Source organism: Micropterus dolomieu, linkage group LG22, assembly GCF_021292245.1.
Source record: "Micropterus dolomieu isolate WLL.071019.BEF.003 ecotype Adirondacks linkage group LG22, ASM2129224v1, whole genome shotgun sequence".
Taxonomy (NCBI): domain Eukaryota; kingdom Metazoa; phylum Chordata; class Actinopteri; order Centrarchiformes; family Centrarchidae; genus Micropterus; species Micropterus dolomieu.
In genome coordinates this window covers 35,089,177-35,102,347 of record NC_060171.1, presented here as the reverse complement: position 1 = coordinate 35,102,347, position 13,171 = coordinate 35,089,177, and the positions used below count along the sequence as shown (strand labels likewise).

The window sequence follows — 13,171 nt, the reverse complement described above, 5'->3', positions numbered from 1 at the left end:
TGTTGAGCCATGCGTTTGTGTAGTGGTTGTTTAGTCTCCCCAATATACAGGTCTGTGCATTCCTCACTGCATTGGACCGCATACACTAGATTGCTTTTCTTGTGTTTGGGTGTGCGGTCTTTGGGGTGGACCAGGATCTGTCTTAGTGTGTTCTTGGGTTTAAAAAACACAGGGATGTTATGTTTGTTGAAAATCCTCCTGAGTTTCTCTGATACTCCAGACACGTATGGAATCACAATGTTGTTGCGTTTGACCTTCTTTTCCTCCCCTGTAGTTTTGTTCTTCTTGGATCTTGTGGCTGTTTTCACAAAGGTCCATTTAGGGTATCCACAGGCTGTAAGTGCCCCCTTCAGGTGGTTCTGTTCCTTCTCTCTGGCTTGGGCGCTTGTTGGTATGTTTTCCGCTCTGTGGTGCAGTGTTCTCATGACCCCTAGCTTGTGCTCCAGTGGGTGGTGGGAATCGAAGAGTAGGTATTGGTCTGTGTGTTTGGGTTTTCTGTAAACACCAATCTGCAGGCTCCTGTCCTCCTCAATGTGTACAGCGCAGTCCAGGAAGGCCAAACTGTTGTTGTGAACATCTTCTCGTGTGAACTTGATGTTACTGTCCACAGAGTTGATGTGTTCTGTGAAGGCTTTTAATTTTGACCCAGGTGTCGTCCACATATCTGTACCAGTGGCTCGGTGCTGTTCCTCTGAAAGAGTTGAGGGCTTTATTCTCCACTTCTATGTAGATGTTCGCCACAATCGGGGATACTGGTGAACCCGTGGCGGTCCTTTCATCACTTCCCGGGAAACTCAACAAACATAACCTATTGGCCTCAGGTAAGGATGCCAACGATGTTCGTTCAGTCTACCTCGGGTAGTCCTAACGACCATAATGATGTCGTTACATCAGCCGTAACAGCCAGGAACACTAACGAACCAGCGGTATCGACCTCACTGAGGTTAAATAGCTGAGTTTCCCTGCCAGTCAGTCAGAACTGAAGAAGTCCTTTAAATGAGGGTCAATACGTCTTCTAGTATCTTCAACCAAGTCCAGTTGCCCTTGACTTTAACCTTCTTTGGATAACTATGACCTGGAATACTGAGAATCTTCACAGAGATCACCGCTGTAGGCCTGAATCTGTTTGAATAGGTCCTGCTGGTCTTCATTTGGTCAGTGTACATATTTTCTAATGTATCTCACTGCAGCTCACACTCGTACTGGAATTTCCCAAATCTGGCTGTCCTTTTTCACACAGGACTGTGTTCTGAGATGAAACTAGAGATTATTGTATTTGAGGAACATTCCTTAAAGTTTGCCTTCTTTCCAGTCTTCTCTTTCTAAGTCATCATCAAGAAAATGTGTCTGGGGGCCTACCACTTACAGCTGTGTAACTTAATTACAATGCTTTCAGTTGAGCCCAAGGTTCATGTACTCATCACATTTACAGCTTGGACTAAAATGCGTCTCAGCTGTATTACTATCTGCTGTCTCTGTCCCTCAGGTGCTATCCTGGACAAACCTGAACCACCTCCCACATACATGAAGCCCAGAACCATGTCCACTTCATCAGGTATCATGTTATCTATCCCCATTTCATGATGAAATGACATGTATTGTGTGTTTATCACAGCCTGATTTTATTCCAATGTGGCATAGAGCTCCATTGTTGTCCAAAAACTATTGTACTGCACTGCCTCTATCCTTATTAATAGGTTGCCATGGTCGCGACTTGTCACTCACAAGGTAGTCCTAAAGTATCCCCTGCTTAATGATCTATTTTCCTCTAAATGGGAATGATTTACTAAATGAACCTCATGCTGTGTTGAAGAAGACCTAGCAACCTAGACCTAGAACTACGAGACCATTGAGTTCTTTTGGCAAACAGTGGAGTCGCCACCTGCTGGATTCACTTTTCAGACCTGGAGGTTCCTGCTTGGTGTACCACAAACATTCTGATGTCTCTGGGCCTGTGGTGTGCTGCCATCCTTTCTGTGTTTTAGTCTACATCTGTATGAACATCTGTCCATCCAGGAGTCATCGGTGGAGTCACCAACCTGCATCTCTCACAGTGATTGTCACTAGTGATTTACTGTCTCAGAACCTCTGTTCACCTTCTGTTTCCAGCAGATCCCAGGCATCCTATGAGAGCACAGGACACCATCCCACTGGATCCTCTCCTTCATCCGAAGCCAGCCCTCCCCGAGCGCCCTATTGGCTCCCTGCCACCCAAACCTGCTGTCGCAGCCAAGCCCCCCCTCCCTACCCCGGTTGCTCCTGCAGGAGGTGGAGCTCATCCCTCCTCTGCGCCTCCTTCTAGCAACCCAGCAGAGAGAGTCAAGCTCAGAGCACACACTCATGATTGCAAGCCAGGAGAGGCTCCAGCACAGGTAACTTTTTATTGTGTTCATGCGGCATGATAAATTATTACTATACATATATCGCATATCAGCTTCTTTAGAAACAGCACTTATTGACCCTTTGTTATGGCATATTAAGCGAACAATTCTACAGTGTTATCATTCCACATTTTTGCCTTCTTGATCTAGGAATCCAACCCATATTAATCAATAAATCAGACTTTCTTTGTTTAGCGCCTTTGGTACAAAATAGCAATACAAGGTGCTTGACACTGTGTTAAAATACCAGCATACCCATGTTACAACAGTAATAAAAGAGTCTGCGTTGCAAACTTATTAGATAAGATAAACTAAGAAAATTAAATGAGAATTATAAATAAATGAATACAAATATAATCAGACACATAAAAGAGAAATAAGAGAAATATTAAGATAAATTTAAAACAAAGAAAAATTAATTCACCCTGAACAGCCAATTTAGGAGCAACACCTAAAAACCATCATGAAGCTGTATTCATGTAGAGTCTGCTATTTTAGATTCTTTCAAACCATATCTGAAGCATAATTTAATATAGGGGAGACAAAGTCCACCTCGTTTGTAGTCCAGCCTTTAATTCTGTAACCTATCTGCATCACTATGTAACAGGGGGCATAATGCTCGCCTAGCAGCTAGTCAGGCACGCCCTCAAAAACACTAGTGGAGAAACACACTGAGCTGCAGCACCCACAGTGACAAGACATCCATCCACTGCTCCCCCTCACCCCCACCATCCCTACCAACACACCAGTGCACTAGTAAAACGTTATGTATGAAAGATACAATTGTTACAAATTAATAACTTACCACTCTGAAACGTCTTGCTCCAGTCTAGGTTGCGAAGCTGGTTCGAGATCATGTACGGCTAAATGGAAGCCACAGTTACCAGCTGAACTTACCTTGCTTGTCAGGACCGGCCCTACTCTGCTTCTGATTGGCTAGTAGTCTTAAACTATGTACTGCGCACGTGCAACACCCAACAAAGATCAAACAGAAGTGAGACGCTTCACTTGGTAGCTAAAACGGAGAGTTCAACACACAGGGTGAAAAGAGGAGCTGCAGCAATGTGCAGTACGACAAAAAAATTTTTTTAAATGAAACCATTTAAACCTGTTCTGGTACAGCCCCTAAATAAAATAAGCGTGGTATGACCTCTTTAATAAAAACTCACCAGATCAGATAATGATATTCGATAGATATTTACAGTAGGGTTATGCAGTTCTCAGTGGTACAATACACAGACTGAAGCCCTCTGTTGCACAGCTTGGGAACTACTAATATTGTTTCTGATAAACAATGTTTTAGTTTGTCTATTTCACTTTCACTGAGAGTTTTACTGTCTTATGCTGTTCTAACTGCTGTTCCAGTCGTGGGAGACAATGAGTACTTTTGTTTCCTCCAATCTTGAAATGTTATCATGTTTATTAAGTAAACCTAGGTGTTAAATTCTAACATTACTTTCCACCCCATGTATCAATGAGGGTGGACTAAATATTAGAAACACCTCTCACACCTCTTGTTGAATATCACCACAATCTACTGCCTATTTATAACATATAATACTATAGTCATATTGTTTACAACACGTCCCACTGAGCACCCTCTGATCTCTCTGATCTCCCTAGAATGGACGCCAGGAGGGTCCCCGGTGTGCAGCCATAGCACTGTCTCCCAGGAAAGAGCTGCTTCATCCAGCCCCATCTCCATGGAGGGGTCCCAGCATACAGGATCGCTCTGAGAAAGCACAATCAGTGACCGAAGGTACGTCCAGCTGATCTCAATAAAACCAAATAATTCATCCAAATTAGGGTTGGGCTGATATATTAGGTCATGAGCTTTTATGAGAAATAAATATGGTCCAGTCAGTGTGGTGTGTTTATAGTGGGAGGATTTGTGGGAGACGGTCAGCTGAAAAGAGGCAGCTGTTGACGCTTTGTGTTTGAGAGGAGGCTCGTGGTAGTCTGCACCTTCCTCATGCTAACAGCCACACGCATTTAGTATCATCACAGTCACATCTGAGTCACATGGGCACCATGCGAGAGTCTTCAGAATCACATGAATCAAGGTGTGAAATGCTGTAAAACTACATCGGAAGAAACGAAAATGTAAGGATGGATAGAACCTACTTAAGGTTGAATTCAGTTAGGTTTGGTTACATTTAAGTGTGACATTTAAATGTACATTCACATAACATTATTCCCAATAATATTATAATATGATCTTAAAAGTATATGATCCATCATTTCAGGGTCCCGTTCTCTGCCTGACGGTCCCTCTTGTTCACTCTCTTCAGTGTGTACGGTAGATAGATTTACTTGTAACCATATCTGAAGATTCAAAAAGTTGATTCAAAGCCTGTGTGTGTGTGCTTTTGTGTACTTAGAGAGTCTTCCTAAGCCACGCCAACACATGAAGCCCCTGCCACAGCGCAGAGCTGTGTCTGTCCACGAGGACGCTTTGGCCATGACACAAGGTGAGACTTGACAATGGAGTGTTTAATGAAGACATAAAAATACTAAATACCAGTAGCATTGAATACCAAAAGCAATAACAGTAAGGTAAGAAATAAAAACAACCTCAGAGTGAGTACCATAAACCACACAGACCTCTTGTTAAATATAAATAATACTTATTTATACTTATTTTTTATTACTTTTGCTTAGGCTGACAATGGGCCAATGCTCAGCTGTAGTTTTCACATGACATCAGGAACAGTAAGAAACTATTTTGTTGTATCACAGCTTTGCTGGAGGAAATGAATGGTAATACATACATGTTTACAACTAAACAGAGCTGCAAAAATATCCATGAAAGCCTCTATCTGAAGCAGAGGCTTAAGGCGTCAGTATGCTTCACCTCAAGGGCTTGTCAGATCATGCGACAGCATCCAAAACCACCGCCACACCTTGTTGACGGTGGAATTAGAGGGCAGTGTCTGACAGTTTTTGTAATTTTTTGAGCAGAGGTGAAAAATCGGGCAGGGTGTTAAATGTTAGAGTAAGGAAGTGGACCACGGTGCGGACACAGAATACTCAATGCAAGTTCAGGGGAGAGTTCAGTCTCACAACGTTTTGCACTGGTTTGCAATGTTTTCTGATTGAACAAAATGTTTCCTCAAAAAGTTGTACAACGTTGCGCAACGGGCTTCGAGTTTTTCTCCCATTTGTGGGCATATAAGAGATGTTAACCAATCTGCCACAACACAGCTGTGTTAAAGGCAGTAAAAATATCATTGTGCTGTTGTGTACACAATCATTGCATACAGAACAGTGTGTTCAAGGCACCACCGTTTCCACTGAAATAAAGATTTAGCTACATTTTGTCAGCGCTGACTCAGCCCTGGTTTAGGGGTTTTATACACAAAGAATGGACTGGAGATGGTACAAGGTGGAGAGTCTATTCTTTGATTCAGATTGAGCATGGGCAGGCAGTCTTGAGCTGAAGCAGCTGGCGCTCCAAGAGATATCCTCCGGGTAGCACAAAAACACACAAGGAGCAGAGATCTTGAGAAAAGGAAAAAATAAAAAAAGCTTAGTCCTGAAGACAAAAGACACTAGAGTGACTAGAGTAATACTAGAAAACGTAGTTGGCAAGAGGTTGTCAATCATGTGAAGGTGTGAAATAAGGAAAGCCCACATCTTGAAGCCAGGCGCTGATGAGGACTGCCACCAGGTGTGTCGCTCCACTAGGTGATCATCTCCAAGCCACACCCAAAACACACTCACACAAGCATGCCCACACAATACAAGGAGAGGGAAAAAACAGGAAAACAAAACAAACCCCCAAGTGTCACAGTGAGCATAACTGCAGTGACGTCTGTGTACTATGACGTCACGTGCATACCCTCAAATGTGTCAGAGTGTATCTTCTAATGTATGGCTGGCATTTAGTTTATTTTCACACAGTGAATAAAGATGAGCTATTGGTCTCAAATAAGTCTCAAGCCCCTCCCTCTCTCACTCCATCTGTCTCAGAGCTGAAGGCAGTGTTACAGAGGTCGCCCATCCGTTTCCGTGGCAACAGAGGGGACCTGCCCACCTGCATTGAATATCCATCTAGTGGGGAGAAAGCACAAAGAGCCGTGGGTAAGGCCGGTGTTCATCAGTCATGCTCATAACTTACATTCTAGTTTTCTTATTCTTTGATTCATTGTTTTTCTTTCCATCTGTGATCTAAACATTTTCTTGCCCCTGTCTATATGTTCTTCATCTACCCAGCCAGTGACACAGGGAAACAGACAGCTGAAGAAAAGAAGGAGGCTGTCCAGAAGGAGGAACTGAAGGCAGAGGGACAAAGGACTGGCTGTGGAGGGATGGTAGCTGACTCCATGCACCCCCCTCCGGGGCAGGAGGAATCCCCATACTCTGGGTGTCCCTCCTCTGCAGCTCAGGCTCAACAAGAAGCATCAGCACCCCAACTCTTCAGTCCAGCAGCAGCCCTCAACAAAGCTCCGTCCATCCTGGAAAGGCCTCCAGCTCTGACTGAAACCATGGAAAAACCTCCTTTAACCCCCAAATCCCAGAAAAAGAGCCCCAGCACAGCCCCAGCATTGCCCCAACCTCTAGAAAATCTGCTGGTATCCCCTCCACCCCAAGAAAAGACCCCCAGCACAATTCCAGCTGCATCTGAATCCCTGGAAACCCCCCAAGTACAATCTTTGTCCCACAAGGAGGGCAGCCCTGGCACATTAACAGCCACAGTGGATCTGAGAAACAGCACACAGGAGAGAGGAGAAACGGGCTCTCAACAGCACACAATGAGGGTAGAGCCAGCAGACCAAAGAACTGAGCCCCCTCTTACCTGAGACACACCTGGGAGAGACAGGAGGGTAGGGTCTGTGACATCACTGAGATCAGGAATTGGGAGTAGATGAATGTTGTACCCTCCTGTAGAAAACAGCTGCCGTGTCCCATGTCAGGGATGTTCTCTTTGAAAGCCTGAGAGCCAAATGTAACTTAGTACATTTGCACAGGGTTGGTGCATATTTTTATTGCTAGTTTAGAGCTAACGTCTGTGTAGTTGGTATTGATTGTTTGAGGTGAATAAGCACAAACTGCAATAATGGTCCAGTGATCAGATTCATGCAAATAACGTACCCAGGACAAACTTCATCTGTTAGCCAGAGGGCAACATAATGAAAATAAACTTGATTTGTTTTACTTTACTTTAACACTTTGTTTTTAAATGAGTTGATGAGGAGTGCCTCTTCACACCATCTGTTTTAGTTTGTGTGAGCCCCAAACAGCAAATGTACAGATGTTAGCTATAGCTAGTTTGGAAATAAGCACTGGCTGTGTGTCTGTGTGCGTTGGCAGCTCGTCCTCTGACTGATGTCAAAAATGACCAAGAACATCATGTTGTTCTGTTTTGCTCACCGTTTAATTTTTGTTAAAACTTTAAACATGTTTAAACTTTTACATTTAACTCTCGGCCTCAGTTTGCACCATCCAAGGGAAATCTGCACCCACTTGGCATCTTTGCATTGAGTAATATGCAACCATGCCGCTTCTAAAGTTCACTCTGCCTTCATTCTGAACACACTGAGGCTGAGACTGAGGCCGAGTCTGAAATGGGACAAAGCTAGCATCAGCTGGGTGGTTGTGAAATCTTTATTGTACACACAAATGGCTCATGGCTCATGCTTGTGAGTGTAGTTCATCAACACGTTGTGACACATCATGTCAAAGACACATTTGCATCACCTGCTCATACGTACATGTTATTATGATTTGATAAAGGGTTTTCAAGGCCCATGATGTAGTTTATGGCCAGAAAATTCTAATCTTTTTTACTTTGCTGTCTCCTTCCAAAAGATGACAAGGTTTTAGGAAAAATGCCTCTTTAACTACATTGACAATTTTATTGTGGCTTAGATTTAAGTGATTCATTTACGTAAAGACACATTAAGCTCATTTGCTCCCATTCATTTTTTAATTGGGGATTCTTGGTAAATGTTTAAATCCTAATCAATCAAACTTTGATTGCATGATGTTTTAATCTTTTTATCCACTCTTAATCCTCTGTTTATATTTTTGTCATTAGCCTGATATTCAGATTGAGTTGCCAGTCTGACACTGGCCTCTGTTAGTTGTTTGGGAGGTAGGTTTTTAGCCCCAAATCAATTCCTGTGAGATCTATCAACTCAGTGTCAAGACAGGCTTGACTGAAAGTGTTCATGTCAAACAAAATAATTTGTTTCATGTCAAGCATGTTCATTTAACTAGTTACCATTACTACAGTGGTCCTGCAGTTTACATCAGAAACTTGTTAGAAACTTGTCTTTCCAACAGGGAAAGATCAATCAGGGGAACAGCAGCAGACCACTCACTCAGCAGAATTATAAATGTGGGCGGCAAGTTGGAGGTTTGGAAACGGGCTAAGATTAAGCTACAGTACATAAATCTTAAATTTTTGCCTTAATTTGATGTTTCTAGAGGTGGTTCCCAACATCTTAAAAAACATTTACAATTAAACAAAATAGTTTTTTTCTTTCTGGTTATTTTCTTATAGTTTTTTTTACATTGAAAATGATGTCAAATTGTTTTCCTTTCTTTTTCTAACAAGTCCAATCCCATCAATGTGGGAAAATGTCCCTTTCTATTTCTATTGCTTGTTAAGATGTTCTCATGTAAAGCCTTTTAGAATCTTCAGATTAATGCATGGGACACTAAAGCGATACATGTTTCTGCATATTTCTGTGGAATCACAGAATTCAAATCAATTCAGGTTCAGTCATTCCATTTGACAATCATGTATAATTATGCGTAATTACCATATCCATCATATCACAGGAGGACCAGATACGATCCCTATAAAAGACCAGTATATGATCAGATATTGTTTGAGATGACAACATGAGTGTTAAGTCTCTCAAACTCTCAGGGTGGTTGTGGGGAATGGTGTGTTTTTGGAAGTTCAGTTCCTTGTGCTGTCAGCGACCTGAACCTCCATCTCATGCTGAGGGAGAATTTATTTTCTACCTTCATGTTTATATTTGCCTTGCACGCACAGAATATGTACAAATGACATAACACAAACAAAAACAAAGTTATGAACAGAGTGTAAATCCATACCTATACTTGTTAATGATTATTAAAATTATGAGTTGTGTCATAATGTTGTACTGTCTTGTTTTTATTTTGGGTCTGTTTAATGTCTTTCTCTATGGAGGAGCTTGTCATGTCAGAGAAAATAATCATGATGATGCCATAGTGATGTCAGCATTTTATAAAAAAATCTGATTAACTCTGCCTTTCTTATTTGTTAATATACCAACTCAATGGAGTAAAGTAGGGGAGAGCAGGGGCCAAAGTACCATTTTTCAGAAAAACACACAGGAGGGTCAAAAGTAACACAACTAGATTTTTTATGTTTCCCTTGTTCTAATTAAATATACGTGACCTTGTAAATATGTAACTGCAAATGTATTTTGTCCTTTATCTTTGCAAAAAATGTATAAATTACATTTTCATTTTATTTTTTATCTATTTACAGTTTCTTCAAATGTTTCAAAAGTAAACCAACCGTTCAAAATGTTTTTTATTGGCAATGTCAATCCATTTTATAAAACATTTCTTCAACAATATGAACAATATGAAAATGAATATTCATAACATAAATATAAATTCTCAAAATAATGCAAAAATAGTCATGTTTCTATCCAGCTGTTTTTATACGTAATTCCAAAATGTGCATGAAAACATCTGGCTGAATCCGACCTCTGTCTGTCTTTGGGACCCTCACTCATGGCATAATCTGTTGGTTTACTAACATAAACATGTTTCCATACATGCTGCAACACAGAGAAAGACACCACATTAACAGCGGGACAAAAGAAACACTTGTGGCCACTGTGACAGGAACTCCTGACATCTCACCACGATTTATTTTTACGCTGAAAAACTCTGACAGGGCAAACTTCAGGGTGTTAAAGCACTAAATAACCTGTAGATTAATCATTACTGTGACACATGAAACGAAAGACACAACTTGTAATTCGAAAAACAGTCCCGGTTCAGAAATTTACTTGCCATGCTCGAAAACAGTTTTCTGAAGACGGCCATGCATGACGTTGAATTAATGAGATGACGATTCACACAGGTTTGACTATTAACAAATTGTGGTTGGTAAAATATAGTATGTAATGGATTGCAATGGAAATTGCAATAGTAATTTCCGTTGCATACATATAGGGTGAATTCAGGTATATTGGGACAGTTTTTGTAATTCTTTTTTTAATTTTGTGATCTCATTCTTGTCATAAATTTAAAAAAGTAACTCAACATATGATATATTTCTGAATTCCTCAAGATGTCTGCTTTCTTTATGTGAAGAAATTAAGTGTGTACATTATTTTGACAAAGCTTTGTTCACCATTTTGTTGTAGTTGATACAAAACTCATTTTCAGGAACGTGTTTGGTAATTTGCGACAAAGTTTTATTAGTGTATGACCGAGCCATTAACCCTATTGACATATTTCAAAAAGTATTTTAAACTTATTTCTTAACTATAAATAAAATAAAAATAAAATAAATACATGTCTCAAGTTACATGATATTATGTATTAGCCTATCATTTGTTGTAATAGCTTAATTCATTGTTGCATCAGCAAATGTCAACAGACTATTGATTAAGATGTTAAAATCATTAAAGACTCCAACATGTTGTCAAACATGTTTATTTTATTTATTTATCTGTTTCTTAATGGTATTCTGCAACAGACCTTAAATTCATCATAATAATAAATCTACAGATTAAACAAAGTGAGTAGCAAAACGTCTGCATGCATCAGCATTGCTTCTTGATTAGACTTAATTATATGTTACAGAACTGCTACATTAAACATAGTAAACATTTGCTTTATTGTTGACCATTGTCAGAAGATTGTTGGAATAGGCTAATTTGACCATATGATAGGGCCTTCTACAGATAATGTGGGGGATTAGCATCATTAGTAATAGCATCCTAATCTATCCACTTGTTGTAGTTGCCTGTAGGTTACATCTCTGTGGGCCTGTGTTGACATACATGTGTGGTCCCTCTATATATCTGATTTTATGAATCCACAGTAGTGATAAATTTAATTTTAATAGCCTTTTAACACTGTCCCAATATACCTGAAACATGCTGTCCCAAATTACCACAACACGTTTGGTAATTTGGGACAGCAAGAAAATGTCCTAATTTAAAACATGTAAACATAATTTCCAAACAAAATTTTGTATATTGGTACACTATTACACCATACATGTTTTGTATATCATTTAAATCTACAGTATATTAGTCATCAAATGCTTTACCCTTATATCAAAATCAATCTGAAGCCTATGTCATTTCTGTTAACTCTTGTTTTTTGGGATCAACTTCTTGTTTGATGCAGACCACATACCCCCATGTGATGACACATAAATTATGTCATGTGACTTTAGTTATGTGCATTCACAGCAAGGTCTTAGCACCAGTAAGTTTGACTTAAACGTTTCAGGGGAGAAGAAAAAGGCTTTTTTCTTATGCTGTCCCAAATTACCTGATGTCCCAATATACCTGACTTCATCCTATATATATATCATAAGTATACATACTGCGCCTGGCGTGTGAATGTGAAATTTCTGTTCCTGATGAGCACCTTGTATGGCAGCCTCTGCCATCTGTGTTTGAAGAAAGCCACTATACATTACCATTACCATATTTTCCATCCACATAACGCTTTGTGTTGCCATGGGACTTTCAGATGCTCTGATTGCCACTTGCTACAGTGAGAAAAAAAGACACTGGCCTTGGGGAATCGACTCGTGACTCTGAAGTGAGAGCTGGGCAGAGCTTATTTTTTACCTCATGACCAAAAATAAGCTTGTGCCCATTCAAACTAAGAGATTCAGTTTGGAGAGTCTCGATTGACAAACAACAAGCAATGGCAAGAGGAAAGGAACGGACTCACTGGCTTAATGAGATTCCACAAACATTCAAATCATAGATTTCAGTGTGCCATTAAACCATTCGTTAGTGCCCTGTGATTGTGGATGGCAAAGAGACGAATACTATTGACAACTCTATAACCTGCTAAAGGTTTCATGAACAGTTTGATCCCAGATGGTTCAGTGGAGGCCTTTCCAGGAAGAGAACCAGCTGTGCAACGTGTTTCCTGTTTCACTTTGTAGTTTGTCTACCACTAGTGTCGCTGCCTTGTTTTACTTCCTATGTATGTTTCTCACTGATAGTCTAGTGCAGGGCTATTCAATTACAGATTCCATTGGGCCAGATTTTAAAAGCAGGACACGGAGATGGTCAGGACATTTTCTTATGAGAACTCATTAGGATTTTATTCACACACTTGTATTGATACTCTTTATTGGTTCAGTTCTTTAGCGATACTCTTTCTTACCAGTTCTTTTTCATTACTTAATTAATAAAAACTGCCAGTACAACTTTTTCCGGTTGTATTGGCATTGTTTTGCCAGTGCTTCCTTTTTCAGTTCAGCTTTTGTTTTCAATGTGAATGAGTCCCTGTCCTGGCTCCATACAGCACGTACCAAATTAGCACAATACCTGCATCAGAAATAAGCCATAAGACAACTCTGTTGTTTAAACCCATTTAATGTATATTACAGTACACAATAGAGTTAGCAGCTATACATTAACAATATAAAGTAATACATTTAATAAATAATGTGTTTCAGATTTTATTTTGTTGCATAACAATATTTCATCTACACTCTAAAATCATAACTTATCAATCTGCAGCTTCACATTTAAATTCTAAAAAATAAGACATCGGAAGGGCTTTATGAGATC

The 13,171-nt window shown here is 40.1% G+C and overlaps 1 protein-coding gene across 1 annotated transcript in view; it reads left to right on the top strand.

Moving 5' to 3' along the window:
• LOC123962258 (proteoglycan 4-like) overlaps nt 1–9,492 on the top strand; it is a 49,556-nt gene extending 40,064 nt beyond the window's left edge. Inside the window, exons 15-20 of the mRNA XM_046038285.1 lie at nt 1,487–1,555; nt 2,110–2,372; nt 4,005–4,140; nt 4,763–4,852; nt 6,354–6,464; nt 6,597–9,492. Coding sequence (XP_045894241.1) covers nt 1,487–1,555; nt 2,110–2,372; nt 4,005–4,140; nt 4,763–4,852; nt 6,354–6,464; nt 6,597–7,183 — 1,256 coding nt within the window. The 3' untranslated portion in view covers nt 7,184–9,492. The remainder of the gene's footprint in view (nt 1–1,486; nt 1,556–2,109; nt 2,373–4,004; nt 4,141–4,762; nt 4,853–6,353; nt 6,465–6,596) is intronic.
• The last annotated feature ends 3,679 nt before the right edge of the window (nt 9,493–13,171 follow it).